The 13,470-nt window shown below is 45.0% G+C and overlaps 2 protein-coding genes and 2 long non-coding RNA genes across 5 annotated transcripts; 2 read left to right on the forward strand and 2 right to left on the reverse strand.

Annotated features, from left to right (window-relative positions):
• The first annotated feature begins 37 nt into the window (after positions 1-37).
• LOC103982346 (F-box protein At5g51380) lies at positions 38-4,659 on the forward strand. The gene is made up of 2 exons (XM_009399250.3): positions 38-1,520; positions 4,154-4,659. The coding sequence occupies exons 1-2, from the start codon at positions 358-360 to the stop codon at positions 4,416-4,418; spliced, it is 1,428 nt and encodes a 475-aa protein (XP_009397525.2). The 5' UTR covers positions 38-357; the 3' UTR covers positions 4,419-4,659.
• Positions 4,660-5,313: 654 nt separating this feature from the next.
• Positions 5,314-6,366, forward strand: LOC135611237 (uncharacterized). The gene is made up of 2 exons (XR_010486473.1): positions 5,314-5,421; positions 6,036-6,366. It is a non-coding gene; the product is annotated as an uncharacterized LOC135611237 (long non-coding RNA).
• On the reverse strand, positions 6,343-7,788 carry LOC103982345 (GATA transcription factor 2-like). Of its 2 annotated transcripts, none has more exons than XM_009399249.3 (2): positions 7,280-7,788; positions 6,343-7,186 (listed from the first exon to the last, which is right to left on the reverse strand). In XM_009399249.3, exons 1-2 carry the CDS (start codon positions 7,622-7,624, stop codon positions 6,521-6,523), a joined length of 1,011 nt encoding a protein of 336 aa, XP_009397524.2. In that variant the 5' UTR covers positions 7,625-7,788; the 3' UTR covers positions 6,343-6,520. The 2 variants fall into 2 exon arrangements, with proteins under 2 accessions (XP_009397524.2, XP_064962836.1); XM_065106764.1 differs by having other exon boundaries at positions 6,343-7,206; positions 7,280-7,410.
• A 2,057-nt stretch (positions 7,789-9,845) lies between these two features.
• Positions 9,846-13,179, reverse strand: LOC103982344 (uncharacterized). The gene is made up of 4 exons (XR_010486472.1): positions 12,981-13,179; positions 12,807-12,888; positions 10,538-10,649; positions 9,846-10,262 (listed from the first exon to the last, which is right to left on the reverse strand). It is a non-coding gene; the product is annotated as an uncharacterized LOC103982344 (long non-coding RNA).
• Positions 13,180-13,470: the final 291 nt, after the last annotated feature.

Raw genomic sequence — 13,470 nt, forward strand, 5'->3', positions numbered from 1 at the left:
GAATAGCAACTATATCTATGTTCATATGCTCTTTGAAGTGGAGCGTGAGAAAGGTAACGGTGGACAAGTAGTGTTGGAAGTCCCAAATAAGACAAAAAGAGGGCGTGATCTTGCTCAGATCCAGACCGTCCGTTCGCTACAACCGATCGGAGGGTGATCCGGTGGTCATCATCTCTGTGTCCTGGAGGAGAACAAGAGATGGAACGATAACATTTGGTGGGCGAAACAATCAAACAGATTGATGGCAGCCGCATTTGCTCTCGCACGGAGATTTGACAAGTAGAGGGACAAGAGGCAGCGGCGCCCGAGGCGATGCACCGGCAACCGACCACTTTCGACGCCTAGCCGGAACCCTAGATGCACCACCACCGCCTGAGGAGCTGGCCCGACCTCTGGTTCGCTGCCGATAACCGCCTCAAGCATGTGCTCCTCAAGATGGGTCTGGGTGACCAGACCCTAACCCTGAAGGATCTCCCGCCGCGGCCTGTCGGAGGAGGCGTCGCGGATCCCACCGCGACGCTCTCCGACGAGATCCTCCTCCGCATCCTCGCCGCCGTTCCCGAGTCCCTCCGCCTCCCTGCCTCCCTCGTCTGCAAGCGATGGCTCCGTGTCGTAGGCCGCCTCCGGCGCTCCCTCACACTCCTCGACTGGTCCCTCATCGGCCGCCGTCGCCTCCCCCTCCGCTTCCCCGACCTCACTGATTTGGACCTCGTCCCTGCCTCCTTCGCGTCCCCTTCCTCCTCCGCCGCCGCCGCCGCCCTCTGCAAGGGCTGCGTGCTTATCACTGTGGGCCCAGTCTCCGTCGCCGTCGACATCGGCGTCGACCTTCCCGTCGGTGAGTGCCGCTTCCTCGAGCCTGCTGCAATCGATCGCGGCCTCATGACCGTCGCCCGTGACTGCCCTGGCCTTCGGAAGCTTTCCCTCGTCGCCGTAGCCTCGGAGGCTGGCCTCATGTCCGTCGCTGGAGGATGTAACACTCTGCAGGAGCTGGAGCTCCACCGCTGCTCTGATCTCTCCCTCCGCCCCATATCGGCCTTCAACAACCTCCAGATCCTGCGGCTGGTGGGTTCAGTCGAGGGGCTTTACCGTGGGCCTGGCGTCACCGACATCGGACTCACGATACTGGCCCATGGGTGCAAGCGGCTGGTGAAGCTAGAGCTAGGCGGATGTGAAGGCAGCTACGATGGCATCTCCGCCATAGGGCGATGTTGCATGATGCTTGAGGAATTGACGATCTCCGACCATCGGATGGATGCTGGGTGGATGGCGGCGTTGTCCTTCTGTGTAAACCTGAAGAAGCTGAGGCTGCAAAGCTGCAGAAGGATAGACATTGATCCAGGGCCATTGGAGCACCTCGGAACGTGCCCAACCATTGAAACTCTACAGATGCAGCGGTGCCAGCTGCGGGATAAAAGAAGCTTGCAGGCACTGTTTATGGTGTGCGAAGCTGTTAGGAATCTTAGGTTCGAAAATTGCTGGGGCCTGGACAATGACATGTTTGGACTTGCGAGCTTTTGCAGGTATTTTTTGTTTCTCCCAAATTATTTGCTTTGTTATATCTAATTTATAGTTGACATGTGATAATAGTAGCTGTTGTTTTTTGTCTTTACTTTTTTACTTTTTCATGTGTGGTTCCTGAATCATGAAAGTAGCACATTGTAGAAGTTGAAGATCATATTTGGTCTAACCTTGATATCTATAGTCTTCAGATAGACTTCCTTTGACTACTTAGATTTGCTAGGATGAATTATCCTCACAGAATTATGTGTTTGGGTAAACTTGTGAATTGCCAACTGGCTATTCAGAGCTCTGTAGAGCTTATTTATGTACTTCCCTTTTTGAAAGAGTGATATCTGCTTAATTTCGAGGAATAATATCCGTGGATTAATTTATACAAAATCAAATTCAAGCATGTGAAGTATGCCAAATTAACTTGTATAGACTTGCAGTAATCAGTCATGCAAACAAAATATATCAAAGAGACAGGACCTATCAACTCAATATCTGCACATGTCAGAAATAATATGACATGTCCGACTTGAGTATGTTTAGCTAATAAATGTTAGTGGTGGTGTATAACTGGATATTTTATTACCATAGGAAATAATGTTTCGAAAAGAACTTTTGATGAGAGGTTCATGTGAAATCATTTCTGTCCTTCTATTGTAGATTTGGCTTTAGAAAGGTTTGGAATATCATTCTGAATTAAATGATCTTTGGTGATGTAGGGCTAGAAATGGTTAGATAACATAAGCCAAATACAAGTGGAGCCGAGTACGGTTTGTATATCTGTGATGTACCTGTAAAGCCCTCCAATCAGGGATATTGATATATGCTGAATTCTATCCTCTTTCAAACTTTAGAACGTCTCAATGTATGAAGCAATGTATACAAAATTGCTATGGAGACAGTGAACTTGAGTAGCCTATCTTGTTGGAGAAGTATGCTGCCTTTTTCTTCCCCCATATAATTTCAAGCTCTCGTATGTAACAAATGTTTTTGATGGCCCACATGATGCCTTAACTATCCTTGTAAGCATTCTGTTGCTTGAAATGTATATAGGATGTTGCAAAAATATGTTGAAGATTTTATAACTGTATCCTTCCATCACAAATAGCTTTTGGAATGTTGATTGCTTTATATTTGTATGCATAGCATATAGCCATATATAATTATTTATTTTAGTACCCTTTCACTCTTTTCTCAGGAATGCATATTCCTTAAGCCATTATATACTTTTATATATGCAAATATTTTGTCGGTTTTCTATACATTTCTCTAGCCTGCTTAAGTAATGATATTGTTTATTAATTGTCAATATCAATTTAGCAAATGGACATATCTGTAGATATTGTACTCAACTATGTGCAAGGATGTTGATAACCATATATTTGAAACCTGATAATCTGGCCCCGTTTATTTCTTATATGGTTGCTTTTTTTTGTCATTAATCTAAGTTCTAACTTAGTATTGTATTGGTTCATATGGGTAATGTAGAATGCAAACGTCAGTCATATTTGTTTCATGTAACAGTGAAAACTTTTAATCATTGGACATATACATGCTTTATAAAACACTAAATGGTGCAGCCATGCAGACATGTCAAATTTTGTAAAAGTAGTACTCACCATGTCATGGACATCATGATTCATATATGGGTAGTCTCTATATATGATATGATTTTACGATTTTGTACAATTTAGACAATCTATGATAATCATATGAAATTTGTAGAAATATAACAACCGTTTTTATGAGTTTTGAAATTTATAAAGGCACTTTCAAACACACATATGATATAATGAGGAGTAAGGAAACAGTCCAATTTATGTATATATATTGTTGATATTTATAGATGATAGAAACAGTACAAACTTATATCACTATTAATTAAAGTGTCAGTGATTCATAGGCTGTTTATATTGTTATTGAAATGCTAATTGGCTAGAAATTATATGGCAGTATTAATATTGCATCGAGTATTCTTCAAAGAAATTGGTGTTCAGATGTCATAGGTCATGAGTTAGCAGTTGCATATCTAAGGATTTTAAGTTTGTAAACATTTCCAAAAATTAAGACACAATGTTGTCAAATATTTCACTCATCTGTTCTCATCGCTTCAATTTTAGAACCCTGAAAACAGGGATCAGACTTCTCCAGGAATTGATTGGAGTAGATTAGGGGTTAAAGTCTTGGTTCCTTCTGCAAGTTCTGATCTTTCCAATTTCCAACGAATCCTGGTTGGTTCTAGACCAGCTTCAAGTTTTCTTCCCACTGGTCGTCTTTGGGAATACAATGTGTCCTGATCTAGAAATGAAAATCAATTCTGATACTGCAAGATAACATAGAGTTGCTTTCTTGCCTAGACTTCTTATCATTTTAAATTGTAGATGTTTATTTTTTTCTATTAATTCCTTCCCGTGGATGACCTAGAGAACTTTCTCTGAAAGCAGTTTGAGTTTCTATGAGACAAATTCTCCAAACCTATTCCTTTAGAAAATTGGACTTGGTTTATGGTAGCAGATAGTTGTAGTAAAGTTTTTGGTGTCTGTTCGCAGACTGGGTTGATTAGTGTTCAAGTGTTGATAGCTTTTCATGGTTTGGTCTTGATTGGCTTGATGTTTTATACCGTTTCTTTTGACTTTATATGCAGAAGGGTGAAGTTTCTCTCATTAGAAGGATGCTCTCTTTTAACAACAGAAGGTTTTGAATCAGTGGCTCTATCCTGGGTGGATTTGCAGCGTCTTGCAGTTGTCTCATGCAATAATATAAAGGATGATGAAGTTTCTCCTTCTCTATCAAGCCTTTTCTCAGTTCTCAAGGAGTTCAAGTGGAGACCAGACACCAAATCTGTTCTTGCTATGAGCTTGGTAGGGACAGGCATGGGGAGGGGTGGGAGATTTTTTAAGAGGATCTGAAGCTTGGTTTCTACAGGATTAACAGCAGCCAAAAGAAATCAAAGAAGAGTTGTGAATAGAGATGAGCATTGCTCATTGTGTGGATACAAAATCACACCGATGTGCTACCATTTTTGTGCTTTCAAGTTCATGTCTGCTGGTTTAACATATTCTTTTACAAGTGGCTGTTTGCCTCTGTGGATTACGGTATAGACGGCTCGATACGTTGACCATTTTAATAATCTTAGTCGTTCTTCCATCATTTTGTTGTCACTTGCAAAACAAATTAGACAAAGTTGCATTCCCAGCAAAATGGTTCAGTATTCGTTTCTTTCGACAGGTATCGAATTCTCCGAGCGATCAATTACATGATTTCAAAGATTCATATCATTATTATATGTCTGAAACTATGAATGCAGGAACATAAATTCATCTTTGTCCGGACGGAGCAAAGCAGAGGCCAATGCATTTGCCTCGAGTCTCTTTTTCACATTGCGTATGTTTGGTTTAATTGGATAAACGTTATAAAACACTTGCAATATGTTGGCAAGCGAGTTGCTCGTAGTCCACAAAGTACTTGAAAGGATTAGTCGTCCTAAAAAGATGTAAGGTGATCAAACTCTTTACATTCCAGGAGGTGAGAATATGTATAATATTCTCATTTCATACTCTTGCTTGCTTTGTATATTGTTTGCGCGGCAAAGCTGAATTGGAACGGAGAGCTCAAACGAAAGATCAAAAGGGGGCGGAATCCACGGGAACCGAGGAGGGCCTTCGGCGACGCCGGAAGCCACAGTAGGGATTCCTTCCCCCGGATCCTGATCCGGATCGAGGGATGAGATGATGGAAGGCCGATGGAAAGCCATCAAAACCGGGCCTCGCGTGGTTTGGTAAGTGGATTCTTGAAATCGTCTTTGTTTTATTTCGATCGAGATGAGTTTTTTTGTTTGAGAGCCGAAGCGTGCGGCTCGCTGTTACGTCCTCCCCAGATTTCCTCTCGGCTCGATGTCGACACCGACGGAAGGTAATCGACCATCCTCCTGCCGGCAATTTAGGGTTTGCTTTGATTGCTTGGGGCTTCCCCAAACCTAGTCGCTGCGTTTCTGGTTGGTTCCTATTGATGCTGGTGCATTGATCGTGATTCTATCGTTCCTTGTGTTCTTCGATGAATCTGACTGCCACCAGTTTGCGATTGCTAGAAAGACTCTTGGCCTCCTTCCTTGTTGCATACTCTTGATATTTGTTCGTCTTTGAGAACTTGCTTTGATCCAAAATATAGTCATGGAATTCTTGGGTTATTTGCATCATTTTGTTGAGGAAGTAGCGATTTCAGTCCATTTAGAAGCTTTACATCTTTTTTAACCTAATTAACAAGGTTATGGTCAGACCCACAAAAGATAGACCAATTTAGCGGAAAAGTCTTGTTCTTCTTATGGTTTGATGGACACAGAAATGAATATCACATGTAAGCAAACAGGTGGATGCCTCTGTTGAATAAATTCCTATGTTTTAGAGGATAAGAACTCAAACTTGTTGGGTTAGATCAGAATTGTAGAAGAGCACTGTAAATGTTTGGTTTGAAAGATAAATATCATGAGTTAGTTATAATTCATTACTCTTCTTTTTTTGTATTTGCAGGGATTTAAGGTGGCAATTCCTCATTTTAGGGGAGAAATTGGAGATCCTGCACAGCCAAATTGGTGGGTGCTGAGCCCCCATTCACTTTGCATCCCATCGCCATCACCGCGTCTCGTCACGTGACCCGAACAGGTTCTTTTCTCTTTCCACCCGACAGAGTTGCAGGCACCCCCGCTGCAGCACGTCACGTGCTGCCTCCGGTCATCATTATTATCCTAGCTGTTTGTTAAAACAGCTCAGTCATTGCTTCTTTTTTTTTTTCTTTCCTTCTTAACCCCGGCCTAGTAATTAAGAAGTTAAAATAATATAGAGAAGGATAAAGTTAGAAGTCTGATAAGATCTCAACCGTCCGATTCGTGGATAGTCTTCTTAGCAGCCCCAAGAAGCAATTAATTATAGGTACACAAATTTAGAGGGGAGAATTTTAGTTAGGGAGTAGAATGGGACGGCCGGCGGTGGTTTTCAGGGGTGTGGGATGTGTCAACTCAGCAAATGCCATAGTCATCGAATTGCTGCTCGGGCCGTGCGGCGGCGGCGTCGGAGGAGTCGATCTCCTGGTGGCGGTGGAGGAGGAGCTCCTTCTGGCGTCGGAGTTCCATGACCTTGCGGTGGGAGTTGGAGTGCTGCGTGAGCACGAAGGTGGGGCTCGCCGCCGGGCGGTACTCCGGCACGAGACGCCCGGACTTGTACCTCACGCCGCATGCGTTGCAGAGCGTCTTCGGCCCCAGTGGCCCCGTCCGCCACTGCGGCGTCTTCTCTGACGCGCAGTGCGTGCACCGCCGCACCACGCCCTCCACCCCCACGCCCCCCCATCCGCCCTTCTTTCCCCTGCTGTTCTTGTTGTCTTTGTCGGCCGTCGGCTTGGACGGTGGGAGCTCGGAGGATGAGGAGGAGGACGAAGGCGAGTTATGGTCCGGTGGTTGCGGTGGCGCCACTAGTGAGGACCAGGCGGCGTTGGGGCCGGCGATCGCACCAGGGGCTGCCCTCGAGCGCTTGCTCCGAGCTCCGCGACCATTGGCCAACTGCTCCGCTCGAGGCGGCGCCTCACAAGAGGGCGCAGTCATGCTCGTGCTGGGCTGGTAGGGCACGTCGGAGAACGAGTCCTCCACAAACTGGGACAGCCACTCGAGCTCTGCTGCGTCCTCGCATTGCTGCATGATAGCCTCGAAACCTTGAACCATGTTTTATTTATCTCAAGGAAGTGTCGGTGAATCATGGTTTAGTTGTTTTAGAGTTGTACTCACCGGCATACAAAGATCGAACTGGCTCTGCTGAGACTGGAAGTTCGAGAAGGCCTGCGCCAAGAGCGGAACGCTTCCGGCCATCGAAGACGCCCCCGTCGTAGCATAGAAGTGGGTGTCGGTGGCGGCAGAGGGTAAGAGATCGTGGTCAGAGAAGGCGATTAAGTCGTTCTCGCGGAGACTGTTGCCACTGGCAGCAGGCGGAAGAGAACCATAGAGGTACGCAGGCATAGTGGTAGTGGCATGAGTAATGAGTGGTGCAACAGCAGCAGAGCTCCTAGTATAAGAAGGTTCCATCCCCATCCCAATTATATCCGTGCCAATTGGCATCTCCCACAACGGCGTCATCAGAGCAAACGAGCAGTGATGGAGTGGATGTGGAGAAAGAGTTGAGTACAAGGGATCGATGGAGCACTGCTAATGTGCAGCTTTGCTAAGGAACACAATAACAAGGGCTTCCATGCCTCTGAGGGAATAATGAGGCACTCGGAGTGGTGAAGGGGGAGCACATTAAAAAGGAGCAGGTGGCTCATGCCCTTCATGCATTCCCTTTAAATTCCTGTTTACTTTCTACCCCACCCCACCCCACCCCACCCTCCTTTTCCTCTCTCTTTCCTCGCCTGCTGTCCCGCGTATTTGTCCCTCTACCATGTTAGTTCTGGCACATATATTACGGCCTCACCTCCCGAAATGTGAGTGATGAGCTGGAGACTGGGCGTACAGTTCACCTCTTTCAGAGGAAAATGTACATGTATCCTCACAGTGTGATTGGTTGGTGGCATCCACAGTTTAGGCCATTGTTTTTATGCTTGAGATCGGTATGAGAGGCATATTTTCTATTTGTTGAATGCACTTTACCATAGGGAAAGGACATGTTCCTGCGGTAAAGTAAGTTGACATGCACTTTTGCAGCCGAAACCCAGGAGACGACTACCGGTCTTTCACCGCAGTACTTAATATAGTCAGCTCCATGATAAGAGACTACGAATGTGAGTTATATATCTAGGTTTCGCCTCGTTATGAGAATCACTGGCGCGCTAGTAGAAATTTACATGTAAGTCATGGCACCGGGGGGTTCTCGCGGCTGCACGCCTGGAACATTTCCGAGAGCATTCACGCGACGATCAGCTGCGCTTTCCTGCGACACGGTGTGCAGAGGTCTACAGGAAGCCCGGTGGGTCCCACTGCTTGGGCAATACATAGGGTCTTACCTGTTTGGTGTCCGGGGCGCCTCAGGCGCCGAGCGAACGTTTGTTGATTACTACGGGTGAGGTGAGTGGCGTTCAGTAGGGCATGTGCGGTGTCGGCCGCCGCGGGGACAACCGCTGCACCTGTTTCTCTAACCGTTTACCGTTCGTTTTCTTTTCACCTCACATTACATTGACGTAATAAATGAAAGGAGGGCAATCAAGGGACGGCGCGAGACAACCGGATACAGCTGTGAGATCTCTGACGACAGTCCAATCATGCGGCTGACGTTGTTCCGCTCTCGGTTGATGGCTTGCCGTCCCCGGTGAAGCAGGATTCAGCCTTATCAGACCACACTGCCGATGGGTCCGCCACCGGGAGAAGGGGTCGCCACTTGTCAATGTGATTAGGGGAAGCTGAAGTCTGAACCCTGCGGGGCACAAGACAGATTCGGCGCGGCCTGCTTTTGCGGCAAGGGGGCCGACCACGCCCGCGGAGTCGCAGTCATTCTCAGGCCCGTCCGTACAGTAATCTCCAGCCACGCCGGCGGTCCCCACGTCGTGGACGATGCGTCGGCCGCCAGCTGTTCGCCTTTTCCCGTGCGTTACAGGAACACCAGCGGGCCCCGCCGGCAGGATCAACGGTAGTTGAGCGCCCAAGGCGCGGGGGAGACGTTGGATGCCGCTGGGAAGAAGACAGGAGGGAGGATCCAAAGCGGAGGGGAGGAGAGAGCGAGAGAAAGGGCAGAGATCCCTCACGTGCTCCCTCGTGCCCTCCTGCCAACGTTCTGTGTTCTTAGTTTCTTTAACGACTCGTCGTCAGCTTACATTTGATTAGCTAAAATAAAGTTTTGTCTCTCTCTTAACTGAAGCATCACTTGAACCGGCGAGAGGGTACACCCAAGGTAAGGTGACCCAACTTTCCGTAGGTGTCGGCGGGAAGTTCTTGCCATCGTAGTGTCCCATCACTCCCAGCGTTGCAGCTTTAGTCGACTGCCACGCGTCCAACGTCGACGACCGAAGTTGGTCGGTACCACAACGTCGAGGTCCCTCGACCGACATTGGGCTATCATCAGGTGGCCAGCCGAGGAAAGCGGAGGACCCTCCCCGCTCATCATTATTTCTAAAAAATGCGTCAAAGACACAGCAAGAGATGCATGTGCAGCGCACGTATGCCAATGATCACGTTACGCGTACGGTGGCCTTGCACTTGTTCTCTTGTTCCTCGTCTTTTTCCATGTTCTCAGAAAACGGTGCTCCTCTCGCCTGTAGCAACCAGCAGAGCCACGGCGTTAAGGGACACTATCAACTTTAGTCGATGACCAAGCAGAACCACACAATGAACACGGCAAGGCCCTTCCCACTACACATCAACAACATCATCAATCAACGTAGTTTATCTTTTGCCGGTCTGCTCATCTAATATTGATCAGATGGATAATACCGTTCATACTCTGACAATGACATTTATAGAACAGGGGACTGACTAATTCGCTCCACATTGGCCAGTCACACCGTGAGCCTGAACCTTCCCTGTGCCCAGTACTATTCCAGCTTTTTGTGGGACAAATGTGAAAACTGTACATCACAGCCATGAATATTCCCTCGTGGTCCTGTCCGCAACATGTCAAGACCTATTTTGTCAGTCACCCTTGGCTGAGCTCATCTACTTGATTCCATTTGCCTAGTAGAAAAGTAGTTAAAAATAACGCTGCCTCCATTTACGCCTGCAACTTTAACTCAACGGATCTCTTCCAGGTCGGCATCGTATGGCTTCTGGTTGTATCTCCTCCCGGAAACTAGGTTGGGAACATACCCAAGTCAAGTTTTTCCAGCAATTTTTTCATGGGATAAAACTTATGCTTAGCAGATTATTTGGCAAGTTGAAGAGAGTAATTAGCATAGAAAATCAAAATTAAGATTATGGATTGAAGACAGCAGCAGAATGATATATGGAACCATGCAATGTTTTAAAATCTGAATTCGTTAAAGCAGAATAATTTAATGAACTGTTGATGGTCTGTGAAGAATGGAAAAAAGGACACAGTGAGGAACAAAGTTAAATTCTACTTACATAATAAGCAGTGGAGGTTTACAAGTTCATTTGCCTCTGGTAGAAAGTGAAAGAGACTTTGCTGTAGGTCAGCTCGAAGCATCACTGTTGAACTTAAAGATGACCCATCTCTCTGTGGACAATATAAATAGACAAAAATCATCGAAGACACGTAATAAGGAAAAGATGATTAAAAATGCCAGCGTAGCAATGCTGAAGCAGCAATTGATATGGGTGTCACTGAGAAAAAGACATTACAGACAAGTGTGGACCAAATCTTTAGAATTAGCAAAGGTCACATAACATCATTGTGATCTGGACAAAGGACAACATTGTTGAATGCTGAAATTTACTAGTCGATAAAACTGAAATCGACGTCCTTAGCAATTCTCTTATAAGTTAGGAGAAACCATGCCATTGTATGGCATAACCCAGGTCTAGCTTATTTACTCATACTACCAGCAAGCAGATACAAGAACCTGTGTTTTCTGCTTCTGGTGGGTTTCAGGTGTAGTAACTATAATTTTGTCACAAGGCATTCTGAGCACCCCAGAGTGCATCTAGTTGACCTAAGAGATGTAACTCCTAGTAGGCATTGCCCAGGTGAGCGCCTATTCCAGGCAGAGAGGCATCAGCCCTGCTTAACCCACAAAAACCCGGGCCAGCAGCTCAATAGAGGTGTTGGACAACAAGACGTTCACATCAATAACTCAACCCGACCTAACCAAACAAGTGATGTATGTGCATTTCACTGTAAGTCACAGTCCTTCCCCTCTCTTCTCCTCTCTCCAAAGCTCTTGAATCAATAGATGTTTGAATTCTTTTCATATTGAGCATGAACTAATTTTAATTATTATTTTATTGACTTTGTGCGCTATAGACAGCTGGAAGCTCTTGCATGATAAAGAATTCATGTTTTAGTTGAAATTCTTGACTTGATGATTATATATATATATATATATATATATATATATATATATATATATATATATATATATATATATATATATATATATATATATATATATCATCTTGCTTTGTTCTTGTTGAGTGTCTAGGGAAGCGCCTAGTGCCTCTGGATAGTGTCTACTAAGTAGATAATTTGCAGATTATTCTAGATTCGATTTTTTGTTGTTAAACTAATGCTTTCAATAAAACTATTTACAGAAACAAGGTAGATGATAAAATTTACTTTCATTCTGGAGTCCAAGCATTCACAATAACTAATAAAAGGCACATGAATGACATAACTACTAAACAAGACTTTCGTCCTTAGTATCAGAAGTCAACTTCAATTAATCAATCCATAAAATGTTCAACGATGAAAGCGAGATTAAGAGTATTTTACTGAAGCCACTAATACATCAACAACACAAACTTAAATTATGCAAAGAGCTCCAAAAAGTACTGTGCCGGCAAATGTCAACCACAATAAGCCATTTCCAACTAGCTATCGTATGAAGGGAAGCTCGTTTCATCATAGAATTGTAGTCGAATTCATAATTCAAGAGGTCAGTATTCCTTACTCCAACCACAATAGATAACCATCTACAAGCAAAAAACTGCATGTTTTTGAAGTCCTTTTTTCGGAGTTTGACATTTGCAATCTTCCAAATCACTTTGATTGCATGATCCGTTCCCATTCTTTTCCACACTTCAGTGGTCATCTTCCCTAACTCAGTGGTCCACATTGCTTCATAGCCATTGTAGAAACTCTAGTAGTTCAATTGTTTCATGTCCTTCTCACTGATTTGATGAAAACATAAAAGACTTCCCCTCATCAGATACCTCAATATTCCAAATCCCGACATACGGCAGAATAAAAGAGAACCATAAATCATGTTATTCTTACATTAGAGAGGAGTAATCCTTTTTCCTGAAATAACACCAGGAAAAAGAGCAAAGATGGTTCACACGAGCCACAGTCAGAATGAAGTCTAATGAGGTTTTGTCGGAACAATTTCCGTCAAAAACTGCATGAAGCTCCAATAATTTCTACTATATGCCTACTTACTAAATTTGTGCTTGCTATGTTTGACATCCGACGTGATCGTAATTGAAAGCATCTGCTCATTAATTTGGTACCACCAGAGCAGAGGTTTTGAAAGAATTACCAACAATTACTCAATCTGAAACTTGGTTCCCTAAATTAATTGCAGAAATGGATTTCTGCACCACTATATCCATCTAAAAACCCGAAAACATATCCATCAACTGGACTTCTCGCTTCCGCAACAACCAGATGCAAAGAAGCGGAGAACAAATAGATGATCGGAAGAAAGCTACTCACATATAAGCGGAAGCCCTGTGATAGAGGGCATCGGCCGCGACGTTGGCCTCGCCTCCGCCACCGCGCTGCGCTTGGGCTTCAACTGGGATCGTTCGTTCAAATCGAAATCAACGTCAACGAAGTCAAGCATAGATCAGTGTACCAGAAACTAGTTCCGATCGTTGAAGAACCCACCTACATCGGACGAGGAGCGGCGGCTCCACGGCCAAGCAAGATGATGAAACGGCACGCGCCCCGCGGATTTCACGCAGCTCGAAGAACGAAGGGACCATCGATGCAAGAGATCGATAGGCGTCGAGGGTTTCGGCTATGGAGGTCAAAGGGAAGAGGGCCGGGCTTAGGGTTTATTCGTGGCGGGAGGAGGAGAAGGGAAGGGAACCGCTGAAGTGGTCTTAAAGGCCCGCTGTTGGGCCGACTCTTGATGGAACCGGATCATTATTTGAACCCGAATCCGATCCGATCAGTGATGGGTTGAGATTTCGTGATTGAAATGTATACTGGCTGAGCATTACGAAGACTCCGATGCTTCCTACTTTATTGAAATGTTTCCCTACTCTTCTTTTAAATTTTATTTTTCCACTTTAGTGTCCTATGAATTCTTCATAGGAGAAATATTCACCCTAACGACTCGATACTTGACAATACAATTATTAGTGAGAATCCA

The sequence above is a fragment of the Musa acuminata genome, chromosome BXJ2-4, assembly GCF_036884655.1.
Source record: "Musa acuminata AAA Group cultivar baxijiao chromosome BXJ2-4, Cavendish_Baxijiao_AAA, whole genome shotgun sequence".
Classification (NCBI taxonomy): Eukaryota; Viridiplantae; Streptophyta; class Magnoliopsida; order Zingiberales; family Musaceae; genus Musa; species Musa acuminata.

Excerpts from the sequence above, each read along its gene's own strand:
- LOC103982346 (XM_009399250.3), top strand. The coding sequence starts at position 358 with ATGCACCACCACCGCCTGAGGAGCTGGCCCGACCTCTGGTTCGCTGCC. Across the intron at positions 1,521-4,153 it reads GGACTTGCGAGCTTTTGCAG|AAGGGTGAAGTTTCTCTCAT; the intron begins GTATTTTTTGTT and ends CTTTATATGCAG.
- LOC103982345 (XM_009399249.3), bottom strand. The coding sequence starts at position 7,624 with ATGACGCCGTTGTGGGAGATGCCAATTGGCACGGATATAATTGGGATG. Across the intron at positions 7,187-7,279 it reads AGTTCGATCTTTGTATGCCG|CAATGCGAGGACGCAGCAGA; the intron begins GTGAGTACAACT and ends GCTATCATGCAG.